Source organism: Lutra lutra, chromosome 2 (assembly GCF_902655055.1).
Source record: "Lutra lutra chromosome 2, mLutLut1.2, whole genome shotgun sequence".
NCBI classification, from domain to species: Eukaryota; Metazoa; Chordata; class Mammalia; order Carnivora; family Mustelidae; genus Lutra; species Lutra lutra.
The window spans coordinates 100,865,942-100,892,190 of NC_062279.1; the positions used below are offsets into that span (position 1 = coordinate 100,865,942).

The following is a 26,249-nucleotide window of genomic DNA, read 5'->3' on the forward strand; positions in this document are numbered from 1 at the left end:
ACACACACACACACACACACACACACACACACACACACAGGAATATTACTCAGCCATAAAAAAGAATGAAATCGTGCCATTTGTAATGACATGGATGAGCTAGAGAGTATTCTGCTAAGTGAAATAAGTCAGTCAGAGAAAGAAATATACCATATGATTTCGTTCATATGTGGAAATTAAGAAACAAAACAAGCAAAGGGGGAAGAAAAACAGTGAGAGCCAAACTGAGAGACACTCTTAACTGTGGAGAACAAACTAATGTTTACTAGAAAGAAGGTGAGTTGGGGATGGGGGAAATAGGTGATGGGGATTAAGGAGGGTACTTGCTCTGATGAGCATAGGATGATGTATGGAAGCGCTGAATTATTATACTGTACACCTGAAACTAACACTACACTGTATGTTAACTAACTGGAATTTATATGAAAACTTAAAAGAATAAATTATCCAATTCCTTTCGTTAGTAGAAGTGGTCACCATTCTACTTTGGGGTACCTAGCCCCACTTCTTTTTTTATACTTCTCACACTTAGTTTGCCTGAAGATTAACCATGTAACCACAGTCATGGAATAAGATGTGTAAGATGAATCTTTCAAATTATTGAGATATGAAGACATGCCTAGCAGTGGTATTCTAATATATTTCTCAGAAGACATTAGCCCTTTAAAGAAATCCAAGGGGAACATGAATACAAAACATTTATTGGATGAGTAAACAATTTTCTAAAAATTAAAATTATTTATGCCTAACCAAAGTCTCCCTCTCCCTTTATGACTTACCAAAGGTTTTACATTAGGTGCATCTGTTAGGTGCCATGGATAGTTCTAGGCACTTTATAGGTATCCGATCATTTCATTCTTATAACAACCATATAAAGTAAGAACTATTATCATCCACCCTTGGGGCATGGAGCACAGAAAGACTCAGTGACAGGTCTAAGACCTCACAGCTGGTAAAGAGCAGAGCCAGGATTTAAATCAGGAGTCTCCCTCTAGAGTTCAGGTGTGTATCTACTGCTCTCTGCTAACTACCTGGGGTCCAGTCTGAGTCCCTAAGCCTGGAAATCCATTCCCCTCCACACTCAGGTCAACATTTCATTGCAGCCTCATATGTGCTGCTCTTCATGAACAATATGCCTCCTGTTCCTTTAGCGTGCACACTCTGAACACACCAGCATTCAACTATTTCATTTCCTCTGCTCTTGTTTTTCCCTCTGTCTTCTGCCCAAAGGGATCTTAGCAAGCCCAGCTCCCACCACGTTTCCTGCACATGGAGGCTGCCAGCTGCTGGGACACCTGCTTCCCAGGTATGCTTATTACATACACCACCCACTTGGGAATTAACCATACCGACATGAGTGACTACCCTTCTTCATTGTCTCATGTTACTAAAACATTACTTTCATTATGTAAATATCTTATTTTCACAAATACAGTATGAGCTTCTCAAGCTCAGGACTATGTATACAGTCCTTAGTATCCTCCACAGAGTGTATGATGGTCAGTAAGTACTGAGGTGTTCCCTATGGATGTCAGTGCATTTGTAACTTTCAGGATGTTCAGACTGCTTTCAGGATAGCCAAAGAGCTATTCAACGTAGATCTGTTTCAGTCAGATCCTCCGTAACAGATTAATTTTCTCCTCTTTCATCATGGCCCAGTGCTTTTACACTCCCCTCAAAAACAACAACAACACAAAAAACAAAGGAGAAAGAAATAAAGGCTAGATTAACTTTGCCAAAAAAGAAAGAAAGCAATATTTCTGAAGCACTATCTTTTAAAAATATTCACAAAAACCTTGAAGCAGGTGTCCATTGGCTCTGCTAGAAAAAAAAAAATCATTGAGGAAAATGAAGATCTTGAAGGAAGTATTCCACTGGGAACTGGTATGCTAAGAGCAGAGCTCTCTACTCAGCAGCATCAACCTTCTCGCATCCTTCCAAGTATCAGCCTGTGGTTGTTGGTGAACTGGAGTCCAGAGCATTGGTTCCCAAAATGGTGTGCACTAGACTCTCCTGGAGGGCTTGTTAAAACACAGATGCTGCCCGCCCCTGCCCATTTCAGGTTCACCTGGCCTGAGGTGGGCAGAGGATTTGCATTGAGAACAGGTGATGTCTGCTATCTGAAGCCCATGCTGTCAGTATGGGGGCTACTCTTTGAGATCCTTGCTCTAGAGAAAGAGGAAGAGACTTAACAACAAGTAAAACATTGATCTCTCCTAATGTTTGTAAACTGTGTGTGTGTAAGAGTTTGTAGTTTCTACAATGAAAATGTATTTCAGCAAATCATTAGGAGCCTCTCACCCCTCATATTTAGGATAATTTTACACAAATACTTAAATATGAAGTTTCAAGAGAGCATGAGTGTATGTTTGGGGGGAATATAAGAGGTAGGAAAACATCTCAAAATCCCATGTGTCATAAGTTTTAACAATATTCATGACCTTTTTATTTAGTAATTCCACTTACAGGGCTTGGACTTTATCTCAAGGAAATAGTCAGAGATGCTTGGAAAAATTTGTGTTCAATGATGTTCATTGAAGCGTCATTTTCATAGCCCCAAACTAAAAACTAAGTACTTAAAAATATAAAATTGATTAAACATGATGTGATACAGCCATATGAGGAAGTAAGATACAGCTGTTAAGAATTAGTCATCTAAAAATATAGGAAGATAAGGAGGTCAGTTTATAATTCCATGAAGCAAAAAAGTAGACCATAAAATAGCATGTAAAGTATCACATATACTTACAAGTATTTATTTCTAGGGGGCCATTTGTGTAGTGGGTACCTCTGGGTGATTACAAATTTTCCTAACTAGTTTCTAGAATATTCTAACATTTTCTAAATTTCCTTCAAAGAACATGCTTTATTTTTATAACTAGAATATGTTCCAATAAATGGTTTGAATATTTTGAGCAACCTGTAAAGCAGTGAATTTGAATTTTTCAGAAGCAGAAACACTGCCGGGGAGATGCATATTGTAGCAGTTAATAATTCTTGAGTGCTAACCTCAGGCTAGAGGTAATACATAGTATCTCTTTATAATTCTCACATTATAATAATATGTGTAATCCAATAATGTTATTCTGAAACACTCTATTTCTAGTGTGTGTTTGTGCGTGCATAAACATATGTATGTAATAAAACCTATTCTTATTCTGTATCTGATGGTACTGAAGTACATAACGGTGCAGGGGAGACAACACTCAAGGGACAGTCTGTTGATCAAGGTTGTAACTTCAAGGGGCAGAGAGAAATACTAGTTTTGGGTATGTCTTTGATGACTACCTTTTCTCACCACCTCTATCGGGTAAGCTTCCTATCAAAGGACTTTGGCCAGGCTGCCTCTCCCTATCTCCTTCAGTGTAGGTGTACTATCTGTTTTGTAGCTCCATGCACCCTGGACAACTACACAATTCCTTCACTTTTGGTCTCCTGCTATTGCTCTGGTTTTCCTGATTCTCTTTACACCTAGCCCTCTGCTCCCTGCCTGCCCCATGCTGGGTCATTGGCATGGATCTCTTCTTTGTGGCTGTCAGCCAGTTTCCTCTTTCATTCTCCATGCCTTTGACAAGGCTTAGACTAGATAGCTTCATCAGCGTATCAGGCATTCTCACCATATTTAAAGGCTTCCTGAAATCCTAACCTTTTCATGAATCCTAACACCTGGCATTCAGTAGGCGTTCATTCATTCTTAAAGGATGTTGATTCCCTCCACACTAGAAATGCAACAGTGATTTCTGCCATATGAGACTCTGACATATACTGAGCACACACAGAAAATTCACGCCCACTAAACCTTGTATAGGCTACTCTCACTCTAGATTTTTTCTAGAATCTTTGACTGAGCCTATACTAATCTGAGAACCAACTTTAGAATTCCTTTAAAAGAAAGCGTCTGTTTAAAAACACACCTTAATGAGGATGCTGGTCTTAAAACATGTCCCCAAATTATTTGACACTTTTCCTGTCGAGGAAGGTGGGATCAGTGTTCCAGCCCATTGAATCTGGGTTCTGTATTTGTCTGTCGAATGGAATATGGAGAAAATGATGCCACGTCACTATGTAAATTTAGGCCTCGAGAACTGGCAACATCTGCTACTGTGTCTGTTGAGATACTCATTGTTGGAACTCAGCCACCATGTTTTGAGGAAGCCCAAGCAGCCCCTGGAAAGGGCAGGCTGAATAGCATCAGCTTTCCAGTCATGTGAGTAAGCCACTTGGGAGGTAGATTCTCTGGTCCTTAGTTGAGCTGCTGGGTAAAGCAGACCCCCCCAGACCTTCCATGCTGAGCCCCACCCAAATTACAGATTCGTGAGCTTAAGAGATGGTTTTTAAACAATGGATGTACTTAGTTATGAGGGTGAGGTCTTCTGCACATATTGTAGTAGGCTTGCATTAGCGGGGCTCCAGTAGGTGGCTAAATGGCTCTGTGTAAGAAATAAGAGGCTATTGGACAATGCTAAGGCAGCAAGCTAAGGAACAGAGGAGGCAGAGGATGAAGGGAGGGAGAGGGCTATAGCAACAGGGAGAGTGGCTGATGCACAAATGAACTCAAAAGCCTGTGAACTATCTAGCGCCAGAGATGCCAGAGATGATCTAGAACGGGGATATCCGTGGTTCAGGTTTAAAATGTTTGCTAAGGCTGCTGGCTGCCATGAGAGGGAGCATCTGCTAATCTCTATCCCATGCACCATAAACCTTCTGCCCGTTCCTGCTGTACAACTAGTTTCGAGTCTGGAATACTCAGGATTCAATGAGTGTACAGCCTTAAAGTCTACAGGGCGATGCCGTGCCAAGTAACACTGAACACTTGAAGCAAAATCTCCAGTGCAATTTGAGAAGTCACTGGAAACAAGAGCTGGAAGCCAGAGGTGACTCAGGAAAACATAAAGTTTGTAACTGTCCTCCACTCGTTCTCGCCCCATAACCCCCAACCCCTGGACATATGTGAGGGATCCGCAATGTCTCTCTTTGTGGAATGTGGACTCAAATCTCTGGGGGGCTTTGATCTTAATGTTTATAGTAACTTCGGTTGACTAACGGTTGACTTATGGAACACACGCTACAGCATTGATTCTCCCCGTGCTCTGGGTCTCCGAAATGTGTGCCTCTAATATTTGTGCTTTGAGGGGCATAAGCACAATTATTTTCCTGGGCCTCTGAGTGGGCCCTCAGGGACACTTGTCTAGGTTGGTCTCAGGTGTCACCAGAACATCACAGGCGCTCCTCACAATGCTGCTTGATGCTGCAAGCAGTTCGAGTCCTTCAGTTGGTCAGTCAGGTGAAATACCCTGGTACTGGGAAGGACTCATGCCGGACTTCCGAGCCCTACAACTGTGAGATAACAGATTTGTGTTGTCTGAAGCCACGATGCTTCTGCTTACCTCAGCAATGGAAAACTGATACAACCTGTCTGTGAACCATTACAACAGAGGATTTTAGTTAAGTGGAGGATTTAAATTAGAATACAGAAGAAAGTCAAATTGTCCACAGCTTGGTTTTTTGAGTCAAAATAGAGACAAACAGTGCATGTTTTCTTTGTAGTTGCTTTTACTGGAAAAACAACAACAACAAAACATTTTTTTTTCCCAAAGAGTCAAAATAAAAGACCATTACAGAAGATTGCACAATCACTTATGAATGCCGCAGTTAAAGGTAAGTAGGCCAGTCTCACAGAGTCCTTGTCTAAGTAGTTTTCTCCTTCAGCAATACACCAAGAATGTAATTCTCAGAGCTGCTGGGCTGATTTCACAGTCCCATTGGCCAAGCTCACTGTATCTTCTAATTGAATCAGACCTCAGGTAGGAACATTTCCACCAAGACTTCTGTCTTGAGAGCAGTTTTAATGTTCACATTCTTTCCATTTACCTCTGGCTTTTTTCATAGGCAGAGGTACAATTCGGCATTACCCAATGTCTTTCATCATTTACCACACGATTTCCTCTCCTCTGCTTGGGACCTAACTTCCACAGTCTTCACATTCTTTTCCACCACCACGGCCTTTTACTATACGATATTATGACTTACATGTAAATATAGAAATCTACAACCTCAAAGAGGGAGAAAAAGAAAGGACCACCTGCTAGAACAGAGATCCAGGTAGGATAAGTAATTTCAGGGGTCCCGGCAAGGACTCTGCCATTAACAATAGCTTATAAAAAGCAATTGTGAAACTTAAAAAAAGAAATCAAATTAGATGTGTGTGTGTGTGTGTGTGTGTGTATGTTGTTCTGCACCATTTTGAAGTAAATAGGAATAAATCTAATAATACGCTTTCGTGGCAACACGAAACAAGAATGTTAACAGCTTACAAACACTGCTGGGAACCCTCAGTTCTCTTCTGAGACACGGGGCATACAAATGAGTCCAATTTGCAGAATCTTCCTCTGGGCCTTGTAGTCACAAGTGCCTCAGCTGGATGTGCTTTCCTTCCAAAGAACCAGAGGATGCTATTCTGATTAGATTCAAACTCAAAGTACAACTTAGCAAATGCTACATGCTTTATTAATGATTTTATGCACCTGTGAGGTCTACTTAGGACCCAGAAGTTAGGTAAGAATATAGAAACAGTCTCTTGAAAATATATATATCATAGCTATCTGTATATCCTCTCAGAAATTATGAAAAAGCCTAACGTAGTTTATGAATTTGATTTTTATAAGTAGTTCTCTAAAACAAGCCTACACATAATTTTTCCCCTCAACAGTACTGATAAAATACAGGGCACCTTTTTCTTTCAAGTATTTGGGTAAAATAGTATACCCTGAGAATTTGGGGTGCAAACCTACACCTTGTAAACTGTAGAATGAAACTCCTCAAGCACCACGTAGGAAAATGTATACCATGATAGTTTTTAAACACAGAGACTATTACTGAATGTGTTTTCTTGTGCACATATATATATACTTATCATGAGATTATAGTCAATCTACTTAAGAATTAACACTGTCCTGCAGTCCAAAGTATAATTTCAGGTAGCATGAGCATTCAGTTTGTAGCAAACACAGACTCCCACTTCTATGAAGTATGAAAACCATTAAAATGCATGATATCTCTTTAAGAGGCAAGAATGATGAAGTCAAATCTGAAATTAAGAAATTGATATCACTAGATAGTTCTCAGTGTTATAAGAATGAATCTGAAACGTGCGCTAACATGTGAGATTTGTCATAAAGCTGTCCAAGTGTAATTTGGTTTAGCTTCTTTACTCAGTGGTATGTAGAGAGCTGCATATACACCAACGTATAAAGACATATACAGACATACAGATAGACTATAAAGTCACTAACGGCATATTTGGGCTTCATTTAATCCTGAGGGCAATTTCAGAGAGCGCTCTTAAGAAAAGATATTCCAGTGGATTAAAGTTTTCATATGGGTTACAAATGTGTTCAGTTTACCAGAAATAACTCAAATAGAGTCCATTTCAACCTGACCATTTAATCAACAGGGGGAAAGAGGCCATGGGTCAAGGTTTCTGCAGACAATGCCCCACGGTTCCTCTGGAAAACTGAGTCGCACATGTAACCTTGACATATAACCTTGAGAGGAAATGGCAAAAACCAGACTCTACAATTCTGTTTCAACTCCAGTTTGAGGCACTATTTAGGAAACGCTACATGTGTTATCTGTCGTCTTGTGTATACAAAACATAAAAGCGTAGTTCAGCACCTAAAGGGACAGTGTCAGGGTAATAGCTTGATGGATAAGAAGGCTTCATAGACTCTTATTTTATTCCACTTAACTTCCATTGAAATAGGAAGGGTACAACCACTTCATTCAAATACCAAGGCAACCTCAGGAAATAATAAAACACTGAAAATAAGGATTTAGATTTACCTTGTGTCTTTAAACATGTTCCTCCCCATCACTTGAGGTAGTAAACGGCCAGCAGTGCTTGTTTGGTTTTTTTGGTTTGATGAAAGAGAGAACCATAAAATTATCAATAAACAATGTGGTATTCCTAGAATATTATTTTTTAAAGTTAGAGTTTTAACCCCTTGGACATTTCCTATGTCCTCGACAGCTTCTTAGAGGATGTGGCCTCTCTGGTATTTTCTATACTAGTTTCTCCTAGTTTCTGTACTAGTTTACCTCAATGTGAGAACTGAAGGCTCAGATCTGCTGGTGATAAATAAGGATAAATAGCTTCTGGGATCCCTAGGCCCTTGGTAGGTAAGAACTCTACCCCATTGGCTAGGGAAAGAAATGTCTCTTTTTGAAGACCTGGCAGGCAGCTGACTACTCAGTATGATCACTGATGATGATCCCTCAATATGAGCATGATCAACCTTTTCCTAAAAATCACACATGGTTTTAAAACAGTCCTGTCAATTCTGGTACTGTCTCCACCTGATTCCTCAGTCAGTTTTGCCAGATGTGTTCAAATACTTGAGAATTCATGGTGCTGTTTAGAGTATTACACGTTGGAGATCTTTGAAATTGATCGCACCTTCTTCGTTTAATATTAAGTGACCTTATACCCAGCCAGTCTCTACAGGAAATGAGGAACGGCTGATGATGTAAGAGCTCTCCGGTGTTGAAAAATGAAGTCAGTTCTGGGGTGAAGCTGCTGCTGTACTTAGGTGAGAAGACCTCTGTGGCCAAGGACTAAGGCTTTTCTCAATACGGGACAAGGGCATCTTATCTATGCACAGAGGCTGTTTTATATTTTGCACTTCATTTCGTCACGTATCAGGGCATTAATTGAATTGTGACCAGAGCTGACTACGCCTGCCTCGACCCTTTTCTTCTACCCAACAGTATTTCTTTTTGGAGCAAGATCCCTTTAAGAAAGGCCCTAAAAGTGAAATCGAGTTATTTTTCCAAAAGGAGATTGATATAGGAAGCCTAACTACAAAGTAATGAGATTATATAAATCATACAAAAACCAGTCTTGGGTTTTTACTCACATCTTCAGTTGTGAGTAGCATAAAATGCAGTGGTTTTGAGAAAAAAAGTGTTTTTTAAATTTTTTAAATTTTAAGCAGAAACCAAAGGCTGATGATCATTAAAATCAAAATAAGGATCTAAAAGACATTTACCAGGATGCCTTGTCTTCGAATAAATAAATAGATAAGATGAGATTCCTTAAAGAAAGTCTGGGAGAACCTTCAAGTTATTCTCTCTTTAAAAATAAGAAATATTCTAGGGGCGCCTGGGTGGCTCAGTGGGTTGAGGCCTCTGCCTTCCGCTCAGGTCATGATCTCAGGGTCCTGGGATCAAGCCCCGCATCGGGCTCTCTGCTCTGCGGGGAGCCTGCTTCCCTCTCTCTCTGCCTGCCGCTCTGCCTACATGTGATCTCTCTCTGTCAAATAAATAAATAAATAAATAAATCTTTAAAAAAAAATAAGAAATATTCTAATGTTTCATTTGTTGAATATATGTTGACACACTTATTAATGATGACGATCTAAATATTTATCTGTTCAATCAGCTCTTCAAGACTCACTGTGAACACTCACTAAAATAACCTTCAGAACTGAGTTACAACTGAGGCAGTATTGAAAGTCGCTGAAAGATTCTGTGATTTGGATTCTCGATGCATCGTAAGCCCATATAGAGCAAGTGATACAGTCCTAGTCCGTGCTCTCGGTATGGCGGGGGCTGGAGAGAATCAGGACCACTGAATCAATGTACATTCCACTCTGCCGCCCGCCCCAAACAGGCCACTCCTCGGGCTCCAAACAATCAGTGAGAGAGGAACATGCAACTACAGAGGGAGGGAAGACCAAAAAAGGCTATCCACTCATAACAAAGTTTGGATTCCTAGAGGAAAAGAGGTATTTCATACCTTTCTGAGACTAAGAACTTAATTTTAAACACAATCACTGGCTCTTCAGTGTTTCAAGCCATTCTGTGTGAAGGCAACAAGGAGTGTTAAAACCACTAGTTTTCACAATTACATTTGAAATCATGCTAAACCCAATAAAAGAACATGTAGAACGTAACCGAGGGAATGACTAGGCTTGGCTGGTATAGGATTCAAAATGCAGACCCCTTGTATTTAAAATCGAACATGTGTTCCAACTCTGACATCTAATCCTCACATATTCCAAGAAGCTCTAAGAAGAACTGTGATCCAAATTATTGATCTGCCGGTGTGCTTTACAACAGAACCAAACTCATTCTGTCGTGTGTTTTGATTGAACTATGAGAATGCTGAAGGGATGGTTTGCCTAGTCATGAGTACAGGAGGGAAAGAGGAAGAGAAAGTTTGTCTTCTGTATTAAAGTATAAAAAGAAATCCTTTTACAGGGAAAAACTGCAACCATTCACTCAGCTTAGTAACACCAAAATAACACAAACTGTCTTAACAGGGTTGTTCAGGAAAATATAGAAACTTACACACTTGGTTTATAAGAAGCAAAACCTAAGAATAACACATGTAGAGGAAGTTTTTCAGCTGAATTCTTAGTGTTGTTACGACGCAACCTTCCGATTATAGAACAGTCCATCTTCTGTCTTGCTCCTGTAGACAAACATAGTCAAAGAAAAGATCATTAGTTCTAAAAGTAAATTGCACTTTTCAAGAAGCAAGAAAAATGTCAAGATACATTTTATTTAACTATTTGGCTAATCTCAACATTACTAATGATGTTCACATTTTCATATGCGTTTGGCAAACGTGTTTCTGAACTGACTTAGACGTTATATTGACTTTAGGAAAGTACTCAGAGTGGAACCTCTCTTTGGAACTTGAATTAGATTCAAGCAACTGTTCAAAAATGATTATAGAGTTAAATGTTTAGTTTCACTGAAATCATCCCTAGCAGAGATAAAAAAGTGTAATAGATATGTTCCTAAAGCACGTAGAAATTATATTTAAGCTAAAGAGAAATATCTGAAATTTACCATGAATTAGTAATCTAGTTAAAGGAGTAAACTCTATGCTGGGAATTCTTTTTTTTTTTTTTTAAGATTTAATTTAATTAATTTATTTATTTGACAGAGAGAGAGAGAGAGAGAGAGATCGAGAACACAAGCAGGCAGAGCAGCAGGCAGAGAGAGAGGGGGGAAGCAGATTCCCTGCTGAGAGGAGAGCCAGATGTGGGGTTCGATCCCAGGACCCTGAGACCATGACCTGAGCCGAAGGTAGAGGTTTAACCCACTGAGCCACCTAGGTGCCTCTATATACTGGGAATTCTTAAAAGTGAATGATCACTACTTAAATTGTGTAGGATTTTGTACACTGCATTTTGATTAAAATGAGATATTCTGGGGCGCCTGGTGGCTCAGTGGGTTAAAGCCTCTGCCTTCGGCTCAGGTCATGATCCCAGGGTCCTGGGATCAAGCCCTGCATTGGGCTCTCTGCTTGGCAGGAAGCCTGCTTCCTCCTTTCTCTCTGCCTGCCTCTCTGCCTACTTGTGATCTCTGTCAAATAAATAAATAAAATCTTTTTAAAAAATGAGATACACAGATTAGAGCCTATAACTTAGTTAAATCCATTCTAATACAAGCATTGACAAGTTCAAAGCCCTACTGAAAATGAGCCCTTTCTGTAGATCTCTCTCTATATATAGTATATCTACTAATACTTTGCCTAAAAAACATTTGAAAGTTGATATTTGAACACAATATTATGAAGACAGAAATAGACTGTCCTACAGTTAATATTTGTTAGGGATTAAGAGGACTCTATCATGTGAAAAATAACTTCTGAGAAGTATCAAATAACAGCTATCTAATCAATCATATGCAATCAGAGTAGCTTGGCAAGGGATATTTTAATCCTGTCATCTAAAAAATTGACCTGTGTTAAATATATAAGAAAAAAAAGTCTATAAGAATAATTTTGATTATTGGGACACCTGGGAGGCTCAGTGAGTTACCTGTGTGCCTTCAGCTCAGGTCATGATCCCAGGGTGGTGGGATTGAGCCCTGAGCCCCACTGGGACTCCTTGTTCAGTAGGGATCCTGCTTCTCCCTCTCCTTCTGTCCCTCCCCACCATACTGTCTTTCAGACAGGTGCCCTCTCTCTCAAATAAATAAATAAAATCTTTAAAAAGAGAATAATTATGATTTCATGGGTGTATATCTCATGTTCGTTTATTTTATCCTTCTACGTTTTATGTATTGAGGAATGACCTTCAAGATAAAAGGGGCTGTGGTAGGTCTGGAGACATCTCATTTGATAAATTTAAGTTTTTGAACCTTAGGACCTATAAAGGAGCAACAAGAAAGGAAAATATAACTACAAGGGGAGAAGAAGAAAATAGAAGACTAAGAAGAATAATTTCAGATTCAAGGATCCAACAATCTGACAACAGCTCAGGCTGAGTCCATCACTGGGCAAGATTTTGTGAAGCTTCCCTGAGCAGGGTGAGAAGGACACAGGGTGGTAGTGGGGGCCGGGGAGGGGAAGGGGCTTCCAGACAGTGGTGGAGTGGGGTGGGAGGTAAACTACAGGATGGTGAGAACAGTCTGAGAAATGAAGGACGAATCTGTTTATACAATCTACTGGGATCATTTTTAGGGAATCACAGTCTGGATATTGCCTTTTCCTTCATTCATAGGACACGGGTTCTGCCTACATTAACTTCTAAGGAATTTTACTTGAAATTTTGAAAATAATAAAGTTGCTCCGACTTCTATTAAGGATGAAATAACAAGACCCACCAGTTTAACCTATCCGAGGATCATGAAGAAGTCAGTAAAGATGAGAGGGGTGATGACACTGTGTCACCAGGCAGTTGGGCCTCGATAACTTCCCGTGATTATAGGACCAGAACATGTCAGAGCTCAGCAGGGATGCTGGGTCAGATTTTCCCTTGCTCCACACAGACCTGTGCCCAGACACAGAGGAAAATCTCTACATGCAGCGGGCAAACGATATCCAGAGTTGTATAACATTCTGGAAGGTCTTGGTCCTAGAGTACCCTGACCCACAGCCAACTGGCCTGCCCCTTAAGATAAGCCAGCTCAAAGGGGACCACAGGGCTGAGGGCACAGCCTTCAGTTGAAGCAAATATAAAGCAATCCTGGACGCAGGCCCCTGATGGCACCCTGGAAATCTGCCTAGATAAGGGCCAATTTTCTGCTCTGGTGAGGGCCTCTCAAGGATTCTTAAAGGGTTCTGAGGCATTTAGGAAGTTCACAGCTGTTTGCTATGTCCTTTGTAATGGTTTTAGAACTCAATCTTCAAAACACTCCTGCAAGGTATTTCCATTTTACAGTTGAAGAGACCAAGGCCAGAGAGGAAAAGTCACTTGTCCAAAGTAATACGAGCATTAGAATTTGAGCCAGAGCTGCCCGACTTCAAGGTGCATACACTTGGTCTTTAGTCAAAGCCCTACAGCTCTCCTTCAACTACAGTGCATGAAGCCATTCCACTCACTTGGACATGCCACACCGTCCCCTCCCCACATACCACAGTTACCTCCCTTCCCCCACTTACTGGGCGCCACAGCCACCCCTGGAAGCTCTGAACCTGCCTTGAATTCTCTTTGAGGCATAAGATGTTCGAATAACTAAGGATGGAGAACACGGAGACTTAGTATTTGCTAGATCTTGCCAGATTCAGGGTCAATTTGTTACCTGATTCTCTTCCCTGTTTTCCCAGGGAAGGAAACAGGGACACTTTGCCATAAGAAACTGAGGCCTGGAGGCCAGAGAGCAAAAAAAGCAGGCACAGAGGGGTCACCCGGGAGAGCATGGGCCAGGGAGCTGGAAGGGCCTTGACTGCAGCTGATCTGTTCATCTGGGAGAGGTGATTTTTTCATGGGTCAAACAGGAATTAGAAATAGTACCATCTTATTTTAAGAATCAAATGGCGTGATATTAAGGCTTGATATGTAATAAGTGATTAATCCCCAGTAGCTATTACTTTTCATTTATTATTAATTTTATAGACGGCAGAGAAGAAAATATAAAGCCAATCCAATGGCAGAGAAAGGTACAAAAGAATAAGCTGGAGGGAAGCTACAATCCAGGAAAAGAAAAAGGGAGAAAAGGCAAAGAAGACATTAGGAAGATAATAAAAGAGCAGCCACAGATAGTCAGTGAGAGAGGAAGCCACAGCTAAGTGAGGGGAAAAGCAGAAACAAACAAAGTGATTCAGGAATATAATTATAAAATGCACTAGAAATGAAGAGTCACGCTGCACTGCAGCCGGCAGCCCAACCCCCCGCCTCCGGCACAGAGCCGCAGAGAACGCGCAGGTGGGGCAGCGGACCGCAAGCTCCTGTCCTTCAGGCCATGCAGTGGGTGATGAAAACCCACTGAGGAAAAGAAAAGGTGAACACAGGAAGAAGCAGCTGGAGCATCACACTAAAACAGCAAAAGTGAATGGGAAAACGGAGACCCTGAAAGGGACTGAAATCACCAAAGAAGCAAAAAAAAAAAAAAAGCAGTGAAAATTAAATTCCTAAGCCAATGGTCAGGGAAGAAAGGGATGGGGAGTGAACAGGTGAGACAGACACCAGGAGGGAGGGCCACCAGAGAAGAGTGGCCTTAGAGAGAAAAAGAGGAGGCAAAAATGGAGAGCAGGAAGGAAGCCAGCTGGGAAGAGATTCTGGTAGAGGATAATTGGGGTTTCGAGTCCCAACTCTGCCTTCAGGGACACTGCAATATAAAAATGGTCACTTAACCTCTCTGAGCCCCAATTTCCTCCTGAAATTTTATTTTATTTTTAATTTAATTTTATTTAAATTCAATTAGCCAACATATAGTACATCATTCGTTTGTGATGTAGAGGTGAATGATTCATCAGTTGTGCGTAACACCCAGCGCTCATCACATCACGTGCCCTCCTTATGTCCATCACCCAGTTACCCCAGCCGCTCACCCTCCTCCCTTCCAGGAATCTGAACGCAAGGGACAGGGTTTGATGATCTGAGGAGTCCTTGAGGGCTGCCTCTGCTCCCAGCCCCACTCTCTTTCCACTTCAGCTGCTGCTGTGTGGGGCTCCATTGAGGGGCAGAAAGAACCCAGTGGAAGTGAGGAGGAGAGAGACCAATGTGTAGGAGCAATGTAAAGCACACTCAGAAATGAAAAGACAAATGGATCAAGTCTTACAGGGAAAAAATCAGACATTCAGTAAAACAAAACAACTGTGTGACCCTCTGTGGTGCAGGCGTGGTACCCATTTATGTTTTCTTTTGGAGCACCTGGGTGATTCAGTCCGTTGGGCAGCTGACTTTGACTAAGGTCACAATCCCAGGGTCCTGGGATCGAGCCCCTGCATCGGGTTCCTTGCTCAAAAGGGAACCTTTTTCTCCCTTTCCCTCTCCCCCTACTTGGGCATGCTCTCTCTCAAATAAATAAATAAAATTTAAAAAAAAATTTCCTTTTGTTATTATCACATATTTATTTTATCTTTATGTCCTGCAAATGGCATTGGTGATCAAGTCTCAATGAATGTTTTAAAACAAAAATATGGGGGGCGCCTGGGTGGCTCAGTGGGTTAAAGCCTCTGCCTTAGGCTCAGGTCATTGTTGGGTCCATAATCAAAGGAATGAGACTGATACAAAGCAAAGGTCAAGCAAAGCTTTATTTCGCGCCAAGCATCAAGAATCAAACCGACCATTAGGGGCCTCTTACGGAGAGGGCGACCACCCCCAGGCTCACAGACTAACTTTTATAGAGCAAAGGCCATGTGGTTAAGCCTGGCCACACACAGGTGGCCAATGAGATTGCAACACACAGAGAAAGCTGCAGTCATGCTAGGTCACACACGGGTGGCCAAGTGAATTACAATTCACCCCATAGTAGCTATTTGAACTAGCCTATCACCTTGGTCAGAATTGGCGCCCAAAAGGCGCCTAAAAGGCGGGGCCCACACTCCTTGGTAGCTAGGGAGACAGTACGAGCGCCCCACTGATTGGATGTCTCCACCTGACCGGACTCATCCCTGCATTAGGGCTGTTATCTCCACCTGACCTGACCCGCCCTTGTATTTGGGCTTTGTTACCTGGGACTGGTCGACCACATTCTACTGGTTTCCCAGACTTGCTTTTAAATAAGTTCCACGGGGGGAGGGGGGCAGGGTCAGTTTAAGTTTTACTGCATAAACAACAAAATGGCTGTTCAACCGAGGTGGAGCTGCTCTGGCTCAATAGGCCCTGACAGTCATAATCCCAGCGTCCTGGGATGGAGCCCCACGTCAGGCTCTCTGCTCGGGGAGCGGGGAGAGCCTGCTTCCTCCTCTCTCTGTCTCTGCCTGCCTCTCTGCCTGCTTGTGATCTCTGTCTGTCAAATAAAGAAATAAAATCTTAAAAAAAAAAAAAAAAAAACCAAACCCAAAATACGGAATCAAAATGGGTGGGCAGGAAAAATCATGAATGTGAATATGTTGGGGAAGGAAAAATAGAGCTACGTGTATTGAATGACAGAAAGCTCAACCAAAACCAATCTCATCAGAAAAAGCATCAAAGATCCTGTGGAAAAGCGACTTTCAACGCAGAAGTCAACGAACAACAAACCGGTGTGCCCAGCACATTGGTGTGTCATGCCCGGGCTCCTGCTGTGACTCCGGGCCTCTGGGTCACGGGCTGTGAACTGCTCCATCCATTGACCACAATGTGAGACTTCATTACTAAGGAAGGATAAAGGAAGCAATATTGCTAATTATCCTCTTAGCTGGGCTGTGATCTGGCCAAGTTTGAGGAGTGGACCACGGGAAGACAAGAAGCAGCAAGACCCACCTGTGAGAGCTGAACCACAGGGAAATTCATAACCTAACCATGATCGAGCAAGCACGGCAGCTGGTTATGCTCCGGGAGACGGGGAGAAAGCAAAGCTCCCTGTTACAACGTGCAGCTAAAAATAGGCGATGAAATACTTATTATTTGAGCTGGAAGAAATCTTAAAGGTTAAGATAGGACTTGAATCCTGGTATCGCAGTTCTGTGCGTATGGGTCTGTGTGGCCTCCTGCTGGCGTGCGGGCTCTTGGCGTGTGACACTGGGTCACACGTGGGTTGACAGCCTCGCCGCAGAGTACACTGTGACTGGTGGAGTGTAAAAATGTAATTCGTGTTCTTTGGATGAGTGAGGGAATGAGTGCATTTCGTTAGAACATTCATTTTGTACACAAGTCCAGAGAGACACAGAGGGGAGCCCAGGTGTGCTGGCTGTCACAGTGCAGAGCTCATTATGCTCTCTGCCATCCTTCCCTGGCTCCAGGCCTCCTATCAAGGAGCTTGCAGTGTGGCCCGGGAGCCAAGAGCCCCTTCTGCAGGTGCTGGCTTATCTCATTCCCTGGGGATTGTGACAAAGCCATTCCATTCGAAGCCCTAGTTTTCTTCTCTGTGAAATGTTGCGATTGGATCAAATCACTGGTGTGACTTCTTAGTAGAAAGGGGCACATAAACTCCTACCCTACCTCAAGGAATATCTCTGAATTCAGTCTGGTTTTCAAAGGAAATCATGAACCGAAACCAGCTCCCAAGTCTTCTCACCCTGACCATCTATATGAGAGTATCGTTGATCAATGAGTGTGTAAGTGTAATTGTTTTTTATATATCCGAGCAATGTTTCCAATCTTTTGCACACAAGAGAAAGAACTGCACACTTTTTTTTAAAATGTATCTTTCTTTGGAAAGCAGTATCAAACTCTCAGGAAGGTGAGTTTTGAAGGATTTTAGTTATCTGAGTTTGGATGGTAGATTTTTGCTTGTACACAAAATGCTAATTGTTAGTTCCTGACCAGTCTTCCTAGTTGAGAAGCCAGCTTTTGTACTTCTATCTTTAGGGCCATGGACCAAAATAAAAGACTATGCTTTCAAAGGGGAAAAACTTAAAAAAAAAAAAAAAAAAAGTACTGTTCAAATTTTGAACATTCAAAATTCAGATTTATATTTGTGTCTGACGGCAACAACTCCATGCTTAATCTCTCCAGACTCAGCAGACAGGAGAAAAGCCAAAAGCAGCTGCTAGAGGGACGGCATACGAGTGTGTGCCCGGTTGCTCCCTCCTCTGTGCCCTGTCCTCTCTTCCCCTTGCTTCTGCACCTCCACAGCTCACACAAAGGCCTCACAGGATTAGCTATCCCAAAATAGCTTTAGGTAAACATACCACCTGTCTGGAAGATTACAATATTTTTGTTGAGAGGCTACTCTTTTCTTCCTGCAGGACTAAGTGTCTAATTCTGAGCGTCTTTCAATGCATATTGGATTTTTTTTTTTTTTTTTACATTGTATAAAACATGCATTATATACCTTTAGTCCCCACAACCCCTCTTTGTGATTTCGGTTGCAAACTCTTAGAGAAGAAGATTTCGAATTATCTGTTTCTAGAGTGCAAGGAAAATGAGGCTTGGGCTCCCACCTGAATTTCTAGAGCAAAACCCAGGGATTTTTGAACAGTGGCCTAATGTCTAGAAGTCTAATAAACATAATGCACCGTAATAGTCCCTGAATTTGGAGAAGGTTTTATACTTTAAAATATATTCTGATGTCATCTGACATTTAGATAAATTTTGAGGATTAGATACTATCGACACAAGTGTCATGAGTGCTAGAGAATGTGTGTGCCCAAGAACACACCACTGGTGAGAAGACCAAGCTGTGTCTCTAATTCAGTGACCCCACTTCCTAATTTAAGGCTCTTTCATTGCACAAAGAAACAATGTTCTTCTGTTCCTTTCAGTTCAGAAAAGAACTCCATCTCCTTTCTTGGTTCAGTAAGATCTTATCGAAAAGTGAAGTCCTAGAAGGATATATGAAGCCAACACATCCTAATCTGAAAAGAACAGGAAAACGAGGGGGCAGATTTGTCCCCACACTGCTGACACCTTGGGCTCCTATGTGAAGGGCTACTCCTGTCTTAGGTGTTTGACCTGAAGTGTCCTGTCAGACAAGCCAAGCTCACTTCTCCTGTCAAGTTCCATGGTTTTATTTACAGGAAGGATTCCAGTCTGTGAATGTGGATTAATTCAGGTGTTAGGGATCTACTTTATCTGACTTCTTTAGAGGGGGGCAAGTGGAGGTCGATTATTTTCTGAAGGGATAGAATGCAGAGATAAAAAGAAGCATCTTACAGGGATTAGCAGCTGAGAGCAGTGGATCCAGTCTAATCAGACTGGATCAAACCCAATAGCCCATCCAAGGAGCCACTGCAGGTGGAGGATCTCCCCGCTTTTCGTGGAGGTCGTGTGTGTGTGTGTGTGTGTGTGTGTGTGTGTGTGTGTGTGAGAGAGAGAGAGAGAGAGAGAGAGAGAAAGAAAGAGAGAGACAGAGACAGACAGAGAGAGAGAGATTAAAGACCTTGACCTCATCCCAGGAGAAGGTAATTGTCTGGAAACAAAAACAAGAGCTTAAAATATACAGTCCCTTCAAACAAGAAAAGTCAAGAGAAAGAAGATGTGGTTGAGGGGAAAGAAGCCTTTCTACGGATTTTGGAAATCCTCCGAACAAGAAAATGTCAGTGTCATTCTCCCTCCTTGTGAGGAGCAACCAGATTCGCAGTGTTCCCAGGGATCTCTCTGGATGTTCGTGCCTCCTGTCACTGGAGATGTGAGGGGAATAGAGTGAATAGAGTGAAGCTCACTCCACAAAATCCAGACCGGGTTTTCCTTTCCCTGCCAACCTTCGCCAAAGGCTAACCTGACAGATCTGAGGTTCACTTCCCTCCTACTCACCGGTGGGAAAAACACTCTGGCAGTTTGAAAAGGTCAATGGGGGAGAGGCTGGCTGTGGGGATTGAGGAGTGGGAAGAAGAGGAAACTTGGCAAGAAAATTAGCTCCTTAATCATCTGGATGGGGTTTTAGTTCTGTTCTCCCAAGATGCCCCTTTCTACATACTGCCTCCCCCACCACTTCAAACACAAAGCAATAGGATTGCTCTTAATCCCTGAAAACTGATTATCAAAGTAACATTCACTCACCAGCAGCTGCTCCGTTCTGCTTTCTGGTGATGGTGCATCATCTGTGTTCTACCACAAAGCTCATGGTGGTGCCATCAAAGGAAGGGGGGGCAATGATCCTGGGCCCCAGGGGTTGCGAAGTGATGCTGATGACAGGCTTGCCGTGCAGCTGGGTGAAGCCTTTGGCCCCCACAAGCTGGGACGTGGCTGCCGGGGCCGAGGAGGAAGAGGAAGCAGGAGACTGACCGGAGGCCATGAAGTATGGGGCCTCAGTGAATGTCGCAGTTGCCTCTTTGCCAGGGGGGTCTGCTGCCATGGAGGAGAGCTCGCTTCCCCCTGGAGTGTGAGCAATCGGCGTGGGCTGCAGGGCATTGGCAGGCAGCACCGTGGGGAGAAACCCAGGGTAGATCATGTAGGTGGGTCCATAGGCCCCAGGGCTCAGGGCCAAGGGAGGCACAGGGAGGGACATGGGAGCCACAGCCTGCTGCTGGGAAGTCATGGGTACATCCACATACTGCCCTGTCTCAGGGTCAAACAGTCTTCGGGTCATGGGCTGTACTGGTGTGTCCACCAGATAGTACTGGCCGGTCGTCACATCCAGGAGCATCTTGCGCTGGGTCTGCTGGGGCTGTGGCTGCTGGAAGGGGTCTGTGGGGACTGAAGCTGGGCCTGCAGGTGCTGTGGCAGGCATGCTGGGTGGGGAGAAGCACAGGACCTGGGGCTGGGCTCCCTGCAGGGCAAAAGGCAGTGGCTGCTGGTGGTAGATGGCAGTGGGGAGATGCTCCGGGCTCTGTGGCCCTGTGGCAGCAGCTACTGTCTCCCTGGGGTTGTCGGGTTTGGTACGCCAAGCTGGCCGGCTGCTTCCACTGACCTGAGAGCCTTTGGGATTGCTGGGGACCTGGCTTCGGGCGCTCAGAGGGGGCAAGCTGCAGAGAGTGGCCGCTGAGGGGGCTGGGGGCCCCTCCCTCCCAGCCCCGGGCCTGCCAGGAAGTTCTCCCGCTGAAGAGCTTCCTTTAAGGGGGATGGACAAGTAATTCTCACAGTCGCTATTGTTCTTTTCCAAATTGCTGCTGTTTTTCCTAGTGGTCACCTCATCAGGAGGTGCCCGAGTGGCCGGAGAGATCTTGAGGGACCGGAGTCCCTGGGTTTTGATGCCCTTTGCCGCCGAAGGACTCTCTGGAGAAGGCCCTTGGGGAAACTTGCCAGCGACACCCCCAGTTTTCTGGGTGCTGCTGGTACTCACCGTGAACACGTTTCGGTTGCTGGGGAGTGGTGGGAGGGGCTGCAGGGGTTGGGTTCTCTCCACATCCTTGTGGACTGGGGGGATATAGAGGGATCGCGGCCTTTCCCTGGCCATGTTCTCAAAGGCGGCTGCCCGGGCAGACACGCTCTCAGCACTTGGGTTGGAGTTCCTCCGCTGCAGACGCTCCCCCGGGCCCCCCCGCAGCACCACGCCTCCCTTGTTTCCGGTGCCCCGCTCCTCCAGCTCACCCAGTCGTTTGGCCAGCTTGTCTGGGTCCCCCTCCGCCCCTGCAGCCCCTTCCCTTTCCTCACTGGCAATGAGCGACAGGACATGGCTGTCCATCATCATGGGCAGGGGGTCGCTTTTGCGCTTCCACTCGTTCCTGTTGAAGCTGTACAGCTCTTCCATGGACCTCACGGCTGCCGTCAGCTTCTCCAGGGCGTTCCGAGAAGTCTTTGGGGCTTTCCCTTCCTCCTTGACCTCCTCCTCCTTGGCCTTCTCTGGGGTCTTCTGAGCAGAAGCCTTAGAGACGATCTTGAGCACAGGCAGGTAGGAGCCCTGCTCAGGCTTATTGGGGGCAATGGTGGCCACAGGCAGCCTGCCAGACGCCCTGTGAACCAAGACTGTCCCTTCTGGCGAGGACGAATTCAAGAACCTGGTGCTGCCCCCTGGGCCTACGTTCTCCCTAGGCTCTCGGTCCATGCTCTCTTCCCTCGGGTTAACCACCGCCTGGCACGTAATCACTATGGGGGAAAGGGATCTGGATCCGCCCCCTGCCGCAGCCAGCTGCCTGGGTTTGGGCCCGGTCAGCCCCTGCTCTGGGGTAACACTGCCCTTGTCACTGCTGTCCCCGGACCCTTTGATTAGTTTCCTGACATCTCTCACCTGATGGAGGGGGCCTTGGGCCTTGGACTTGTCTCTGACGTCTCTCACCTGGAACTGGGGCACTTTTTCCAGGTTGTCTCCCCGGAAGAGCTTCTGCTGCGCCCTGCTGTTGTCCTCAACTGTCTTGAAAAGGTTAGAGGCGCTGCCACTGGCCAATTTGGGCGTGAGCAGTTTGGCAATGTTGAAGTCTGAGCTCGGCTGTTGTACACTCCCCAGCCGGATCTTGATTTCGGGAGCCTTTGGCCTGATTACTGCCGTGGAGGTGGCTTGGGCGGCAGGGTACTTGGTAACCTGCTTCCCCGGCTGCTTGTCCTTGGGGGTCTGCTGGATGTTGGGGACAAAGAGGCGCGACATGATGGTGGACTTGCTGGCAGAGATCTCTCCAAGATCAGCCCTCCAGTCGCCCCCTTTGGGAAGCTTCAGCTTCCCAACAGGGGCCTTTTCTTCCCGCTTCTCGGCCTCCTTCTCCTTCCAGGAACGGAATGCACTGTTCTGACTGCGGAGGAAGATGCCTTTGACGGTCTCGGATGCACTCTTTTTGATTTCACAGACTTCCTCAGTGCGTCCGTCTGCGAAATTTCGACCCGAGGCAGCACTGCTCTCCCGAGGAGCACTGGCTTTGAAAATTGGCGATTTAGACTCGGCCACCGAGCCCTCAGCCCCTGCGTCGGACACGCTGACCACCGTGTACTCAGAACCGGCCTCTGAGTGGCGAGAACCCTGCCTCTGCAGACCCCTCTCCCGTAGCTTCTCCCCCCGGGCTGGGCCCTCCGTCTCCTTGGAGGTGCTGGAGGGGTTACGGTGGGACGTGTCAGTGACTTCTCCCCTCTCCATTTTGAACTCGTGTTCCCGCTGCATCTTCTTGGAGATGACATTTTTGAGCAGACTGGAAGCAAACTTGGATTTCTTCTGGGGGCCTTCGGTGCGGGAGGCGGGCTTGTTGCTCTCAGAGGCCTCCGAGCCATCGTCTGTGTACACCGACCCTGGGCCCTTGCCGGAGCCTTTGGCGGTTCTGTAGGGCCCAGTGGCTGAGCTGGCTTTGCTCTCGCTGCGGAAATTCAGGGGCTCGAGGAGGGTGACCACGCGGGAACCCGTCTGGACCTGTTTCTGGAAACACAGAGGTGTCTCCACATGTTTGATTTCCCCCTCGACTTTGCTGACCACGAACTCCAAGGCTTTGGTCTGGGACTTCCTGGACTGGATGTAGAGCTGGTCTGCAGTCGTCCTGGCCCCACTGCCCTTCCTCAGACCTGCAGCCACGGAGGCCGCACTACTCCTCAGGAGGCTCTGCTCCACCCTGGCTCCGACACCCCCACATTTTAAATCCAGGAACGTCGACCACCGCCCAAAGCCGACCTCGGAGAGTGTGGAGGACTCCCGGGAGCTGATGTTCAGGGCCTCAAAGTAGGGGTAGGCAAGGCTCCGGAAGGCCCGGGAGGTCAGGTTGCGCACCTCCTTGTCCGCATCGTCCAGTTCACTCACGGCACTGGAGGCCCCGCTGGAGTAGTCCACCAGCTCCTTCGCCCGGATGGCCCCGCACCGGGTTTGCAGGCGAGCAGGGACAGCGATGAATTTCTTTGCATGGTCCTGAGCCACGGCTGCAGCCGGGTCTTGCTTCAGTGAACTTGAATTGTGTTCAGCAGCTGTAGAGACACGGAGGCTCATGTCGCCTTCATGCTTGGCAGCATAAATAATGTTTTGCTTTGCACGCACGTTGCTAGGCTCATTTATAGCCCGGGAAGTCGGTTTGATTGATAGGAGGATCTGGCTTGCTGTACTCCCACAGCTGCTGGCGGCCACGGCTGCTGCCCCTGAAGCTGCCTCCGGGGGCTCGGGCAAGGGCTCACTCAGGGTGGCAGTGCCAGGCCCAGTGGGTGGGGGAGTGGGGTCACTGTCAGAGGGGCCGCTGCCCACCTCCGTGCTGCTGGTGTGGCGACCACTGCTGTCTGCGCTGGGACGGGCTGGGTCACTGCTGGTGGGGCTCGGAGTCTGAGTGGCATGGGTGCTTGGAGTGGTGCTGAGGTAGCAGCTGTTGTCGTCGTCCTCTTCGGTCGGGGTGGTGACATCCCCTGGGGTCTCGTCGCTGCCACCAAAGGAAGCATAGTCCACAAATGAGTAGATCACGTTGTTGTCCTCGAAATCCCAGCGGGAGGCCAGTCCCACATCAAAATCCATGTCCTGCTCCACCTCGCTCAGCTGGATCTCGTGGGTGGTAATATAGTGAGCCTCCTCATTTTTGGGGGGGTCCCTGCTGCCCTGAGACTTGGCAATAATGTCCCTGCACTCTGTTCCATCTCCCTCTCCCCCTCCCCCGCCTCTTTCTGCCCCTCCTCCTCCTGCTCTTCGCCCCTCTCCTCCTCCCCTGGGCTGGCAGCTCAGGGCACTCTCACCACTGTCACTCTCAAAGCCTAAAGACGAAGACGAGGTGGCCAGAGCCCCTGCTGATGTGGTGGTATCATCCATCTTGGAAACGCCACCTTCTTCTGCTTTGTCCACTGGGGAGGAGGAGGAGGAAGATGAGAGGTTGCTGTGCTCATCGGTGCGGGAGAGCTGGGATCTGGAGAGTTCCGAGGCAGCAGGATTCTTCTGGGGGGTCGGAGCCTTCCTCTCTTGACTGCTCCGTTCCTCTTGGGCTTCTTCCCTGGGGCTCCTAGGGGTCCTCTGCTTGCCCGGGCGGTGCTCCAGAGCGAGTCTCCTGGTGCGGAGACTCACCCCTGAGACTGCGGCAGAAGCACACATCTCCACATACTTCGCTTCTCGCTGGGAGGAGGCCGGTGGCCTGGGCAGCAGTGGCAGCTGCTGCTTCGGCTCCTGGCTATCTTGAGCTCTGTTCCCCCAGTCGCCCACCTCCCTCAGTCTGGCCTGTGGACTCAGCTCAGGAGTGGCAGCTTCCATCTTGAGCCCTTGCCCAAGTTGCAGTGACAGGAGGAGACAGTGGTGAGCGGCGCCGCTGGGGCTGGCCCTGGTCCCTCGCTGGCCCTGGAGGGGCTGCAGAGTGGCCCGAAGCAGGGCCCCACGTGCCTGGACCGGGCTCAAGGCTACAGGCACCACTGCGGCTGCTGCCACCACCTCCCAGTTCTTCAGCCTCTCTGGCGGGGCTGGGACAAGCCTGAGGGAGGGGGGAAGGCTCCCGGCAGTGGTGGCAGAGGTGGTCTGGGGCCGGGGGGCTGCTGCTCCGGCCGAGACCGTGGCCAGCTTCCCGTGGCTGAGCTGTTCTGTCCAGTTGTTTGCCTGGCACCGTCGGCGGTGGCAAGGAGTCTGAATGCCATCGGCCACGGAAGGAGCAGCATCTGTAGGTCGACCCAGGGACTTCCAGAAATGAAAGGAAAGCATGTGCTGTTTCTTGTGAAGCCTTGTCCCTTTCCTGGATGGGGCGAGAGTGGGTCACGTCATTCCAGAAATATTTTTAGTGTCTATTCCCTAGTCATACTGAAACCACACTTGAGGGGAGAGAGAAGAGGCTCTGAGATGACAAGGGAAGGTTGAGTGTGGAGGGAGGCATGTGGGTTCTCACTGGCAACAGCCACATGCTCTGTGTAATCTGGTGTAGAGACGTCTAGCTGGTGTGAAGGGATTCTTTACTCACCGCTATCTTTCACTCCCAAGTGTGATTAAACGGGTTCGTCCCCTTATTCTTACACAGAATCCAAATTTTGCATTGCATTTCAAACGAATTCAGGACGATCCAGAAAGATTTCAAAATCTCTCCTAGACATATGGTAGGCTCTCTGCTTGCCTTAAAAATCTATGCATTTTCTTTTTCCTTCATCTCAAATCAGATCAGTTCTGGTAATAAAACCTTCAGAGGAATAAAATATTCCATCCCTCTTTTTCTCCGAAGTTATACTCCATAGAACAAAATCTGTTTGAAACTAGAATCCCTTATAGAATCCTTACTGCATTGACCTGAAGTATGAAAGGTCAATTTTCAAAGACTTAAGACATAACACTTTAAATACTCCTTTATGTATAGTTGCTAAAAAGGAGCACGTGGGGTCAAAAATGAACACTGCTTCAAATCCGTACATATCCAATCGATCTCGAGAAAAGTTCCTTAAACTTCTAAAACTGTGGCAAGACAATAAACTTTCAGTTTAATACAGCCTGAGCTGCAGCCTCATGATTCGTTTTGGCTGGCTGAATTCCAGACCTGCAGGGCGTGGAGTCAAAAGGCACAAAAGAACAAGGAATACACTTACCCTTCATGAGTACAGTGTGGCTTGGAGGGAGGTTCAGAGAGGAAATGTGACCCGCTGGCATGCCCCATGGACATGAAGCCAAAGTCCTAGTTCACTGGCTCTGAGGTTCATCCACGT

General features: G+C 46.0%; 1 protein-coding gene across 1 annotated transcript; it reads right to left on the bottom strand.

The window, feature by feature from the left end:
- Positions 1-5,535: 5,535 nt before the first annotated feature.
- C2H4orf54 (chromosome 2 C4orf54 homolog) lies at positions 5,536-26,249 on the bottom strand. The gene is made up of 3 exons (XM_047718071.1): positions 26,133-26,249; positions 19,827-25,297; positions 5,536-10,474 (listed from the first exon to the last, which is right to left on the bottom strand). Exons 1-2 carry the CDS (start codon positions 26,204-26,206, stop codon positions 19,864-19,866), a joined length of 5,508 nt encoding a protein of 1,835 aa, XP_047574027.1. The 5' UTR covers positions 26,207-26,249; the 3' UTR covers positions 5,536-10,474; positions 19,827-19,863.

Bases quoted from the DNA above. Each gene is read 5' to 3' on its own strand.
- C2H4orf54 (XM_047718071.1), bottom strand. From the start codon at position 26,206: ATGTCCATGGGGCATGCCAGCGGGTCACATTTCCTCTCTGAACCTCCC. The intron at 25,298-26,132 runs GTAAGTGTATTC...CGCCCCATCCAG, and splicing joins CCACACTGTACTCATGAAGG to GAAAGGGACAAGGCTTCACA.